General features: G+C 35.7%; 1 protein-coding gene across 1 annotated transcript; it reads left to right on the top strand.

Annotated features, from left to right (window-relative positions):
* Window positions 1–2,764: 2,764 nt before the first annotated feature.
* LOC145668130 (mitochondrial import receptor subunit TOM7 homolog) lies at window positions 2,765–3,634 on the top strand. The gene has a single exon (XM_081735696.1). The coding sequence runs from the start codon at window positions 2,988–2,990 to the stop codon at window positions 3,153–3,155; it is 168 nt and encodes a 55-aa protein (XP_081591822.1). The 5' UTR covers window positions 2,765–2,987; the 3' UTR covers window positions 3,156–3,634.
* The last annotated feature ends 210 nt before the right edge of the window (window positions 3,635–3,844 follow it).

Below are 3,844 nucleotides of genomic sequence, written 5' to 3'. Positions count from 1 at the left end.
CAGGGCTTAAGACTATAAGTTACTTTACATATTAAACTAAACTGTTATATGTGAAACAACTGTTAAGTTTATATTAGGACTATTCATCTTTTTCAACTTCCCTTAAGGCAGCAATACGAGGATAAGACAAAGCTGTTCGTTGGACGTCGCCCAATAGATAGACTCTGTTATTCAATTATTGTGACAGTATAAGCGCCCGCCAAGTGTGAACTACGTAATGTACTCATTCAATTTCTGCAGGCAAAAGGGCATAATACAGATGTGTAACTCTATGGACGACTGCTGCAGAAAGTTTAAATAAGACTTGCCGATATACACGAGAAAGTAACCAATGGTGGAAATCTGTGGCAGCAAACGTCCTTTGATGAACACGTAAATCATGTGGCTCCGAAAAAGCGTGTGATTTATAAAAATATATGATCATGGATTCTCGAGCAACTCAGCAGACGCCTGGAGAAACTAATTACATTATGTAGTTCACACTTGCCAGGCACTTCGATTGCACTCGATATGATAAATTTTCATGCTCGCTGCTCTACAATGATTCAATGCCAGGGTCTATACGTCAGTTAGCGCGTAAGAAGAGCAACGTCCAATGAACAGCTTCATCTCGTCCCTGTTTCGTCTTCTCAAGTGGCTTTCCGGAGGTTATGGTGGCTGAACGGGGGTAGCAAAATAAATATGGTGAAATCAGATAAATTCATAATAAATTTACAAAGTTTTTTATTGACCGGAAATGGTAAAAGATATTGTGTATTTTATGAATGAGAAGAAAGCGTTGAACATTCTGGAATACAGGAAACATGATTTAATGAAACAAATAACAAAAGTTAAATGTATATCAAAGTTTTTATACAACTAAGTGAAATTTAGGTAATTTCGTGGTATATCAGGTAAACTCGTGATAGTACAAGTATATTGGTAATCCTGTGAGATCACGAGTTTACCTGAAATTTGTTTAAACTCCTATTCAGAATTCCTGTCATTGGTGTGCAGCTTACACATAAAAACAAGTGCAGTGTTGCTCACTTTTACACCTATCACAAAAGTTACACGAAATTCATTTTGCTCCATTCTTCTGTTTGGCATCATTATTGTAACTTCCACTACATGTTCCACATAACCAGTCATTATTCTTTTCACCTGTTTCGACACTAGCTTTGACACTGGTTTCTTACGTTCTCCAGAGGTTCATGGAATCTGATCATTGTCCTCTTGAGACATTTGCCCTGTTTTCTTACATTCTTCAGAAGTTCCTGAGAGCTGATCATTGTTCTTTTCTCCTGGTGCAATAATTATTTGATGCAACTGTGATGGTTTGGAAAATTGCGCACAAGGTGCCAATTTTAGAACTTATCTAGAGAACCTACCGAATTATTTGCAGGAACAATGGCATTCTGATTTGGGTATGGTGTTGTCACAGTTGAAGGAGCTTAAATGAGAGTGCCGATACTTTACTTTCCTATCGGCACACACATAGGAATTCTGGTTGGTTAATTTTGATCATTCCTATGAGCTTGGTTAATTGATTTCGGGAGATTAACGTCCCTTTTCAACATCGAGGCTACGACTATGGGACGTGATCTCCTGTTTAAAATAGGAGCTGAACCCGTACTAGTGTTTGTTCCTCACGCAACTACCCGCATTGGAAATCAAGAACAGAACCAGCCACCCACGCCGTACTGTTAAGAGCTCAACCAAGAAAATACTAGCTGATTCGAGTAGGTAAATTTTCACAATTAGTAACGGATTGAACAGTGATCTCGTCTTCTAAGCAGATTGTTAATCTACATAGTTGCAAACGATTTATTATTTTTACTATTACTATTGTAAAAACATAGTAATAATCCATATTTAGTCTGGAAACAAGAAGTACCATACTTTTACGAGAAACACGATAATATTGAAGTGCTACGTATGATAATATCTACTGCATTAGTTAGCAAAGCGGCAAGTTACTATTCTTATATAGATCGCAATGAGTCGTGAAGCTGGATCTAGATCAATCAATTTTAGTATCCAATGGAACGCGAGGGTGTGCCCAGTTTTCAACCTATTCATGAAATTTTGCGCTCGTTTCTCATGCTTTACGGAGAACATATCCTGAGGCTATATATATATAGTTTCGTTTGTTGTAATTGTTTTGTCGTTGTTTCATATTTTTGCTGTTATTATTGTTTTTATTTAATTCCAATAATCGCTAGGGTTTGTGTATAATTCTTTCACAATGTATTGTAAGTTTAGTAACATTGTTAAGTCACTTTTGGTCAATTTTTCAAGTGTGCGTTCGGAAAGGCAGTTCCACGAATCGTGCAGAATTCTTACGAGGCATTGAACATGAGAAAAAGCAGCTGCGTGATTGGTGGAGAGCGTAAGCTTCACGAGTCCTCGCGGTCACTATAGTAATTCACGCGGACCTCAGCATGTTAACTTAAAGTTCCCACCCTTCTTTTCCCCATGGTAGAGAAAACCTCCGAGACAACAGCTCAAACTGTCTCGTCTTGAAAACGTGTTGTGAAAGAGTTTGTCTCGCCTCCGAAAATGCATGTATTTCTATTGGAAAACATGTGTCATATCGTGTCACAGCTTCAAAATTCTGTCACGTGGACAATCATACTAAAGAATAATTTTACGGCAGGTAATTGCTTCTCTAATATTAAAATTTTTCGAGTTTGTCCATTTGTTTTGTTTCGATACACATATTACAACAATGACAATATGAATTGAAGGCTTGAGCGTTGTTGAATAGAACGTTATTTTTTTAAAACTTTTAAACAAATATCTAGCAACGAGGCAATTGTTTGTTCCGTGAACTTAGATTATAACACAGGAAATTACTGCTCTTGGATTAGTCAAGCAGTTTAAAGAAGAAACTGAAACTACGTTAGATTTTGGTTCACTACCTACTTCTTATTTTCAAATTGTCAAATCAGTTTTATCCAGTATCGTGATTTTAAGCTGAGTGACGAAGGATTCAATTATCAAATATGGTGCATCTGAACAAAGAAGCGAAAGAACGTCTATCAACAGTATTTTGTGTTATGAAGGATGTATTCCAGTGGACCTGGATTCCTATTATATTATATTTAGGCTTTCGAAAGGGTGCTGATGAAGGATTGCCCGAACTCACCTTAACCAGTATATTGTGGTACTAATGTAAATGATGGCGTCAAATTCAAAATTTGACTGTAATAGTTTGTTCATCCATTTTCTACTATATTCAATCATGTGTGTTCGAATTTTTTTAAAAATGAACTATGCAAGTATTTTGGAAATTTTAGTCAGCAGCAGATTGTTATACTAAGTTAAGTGATGGATCAAAATTCGAAATTTGACTGTCATAATGTTGTTCATTTGTTTCTACCATATACAAATCTATATATTGAAGAGTTCCATATATGAACTGTGCAAATATTTTCGAAAAGTAATGAAGAATGTTCTGCGTATATAGATCATCACTCGAATATGGATTTTGTTATAGAACTAATAGTAGTAATTTCTTTTCGTGTCTGTCGTGTCTCCATTTTTTCGGTGACTCAAAAAGGAACCAAATATCAAATTGTGTATTAGTCATAATGTTCTATTTTCTTTTGGATTATATGTAAATTAACGTACTGCATAAATATATTTTCCTCCCTTAGTCCTGGCAATATTATCATTTCTACTCACCTTAACGAGCAATTTCCAAATATATAAATCATAGGGTTTATGTTTAGTTAAAGGGGTCCAGCATTATTTTCGGAAAAAAATCTAATTTCGCTTATTTCTGTTAATATTAGTGGTTCTCAACTTAATTCCTATCACGACCCCCATTTTATCATATTCTCTTAACAGAGACAATCTT

The sequence above is a fragment of the Thermobia domestica genome, chromosome 1 (genome assembly GCF_964235325.1).
Source record: "Thermobia domestica chromosome 1, izTheDome1.hap1.1, whole genome shotgun sequence".
Classification (NCBI taxonomy): domain Eukaryota; kingdom Metazoa; phylum Arthropoda; class Insecta; order Zygentoma; family Lepismatidae; genus Thermobia; species Thermobia domestica.
Note: the sequence above shows the minus strand (reverse complement) of the source record. Positions and strands in the feature narration are given on the sequence as shown.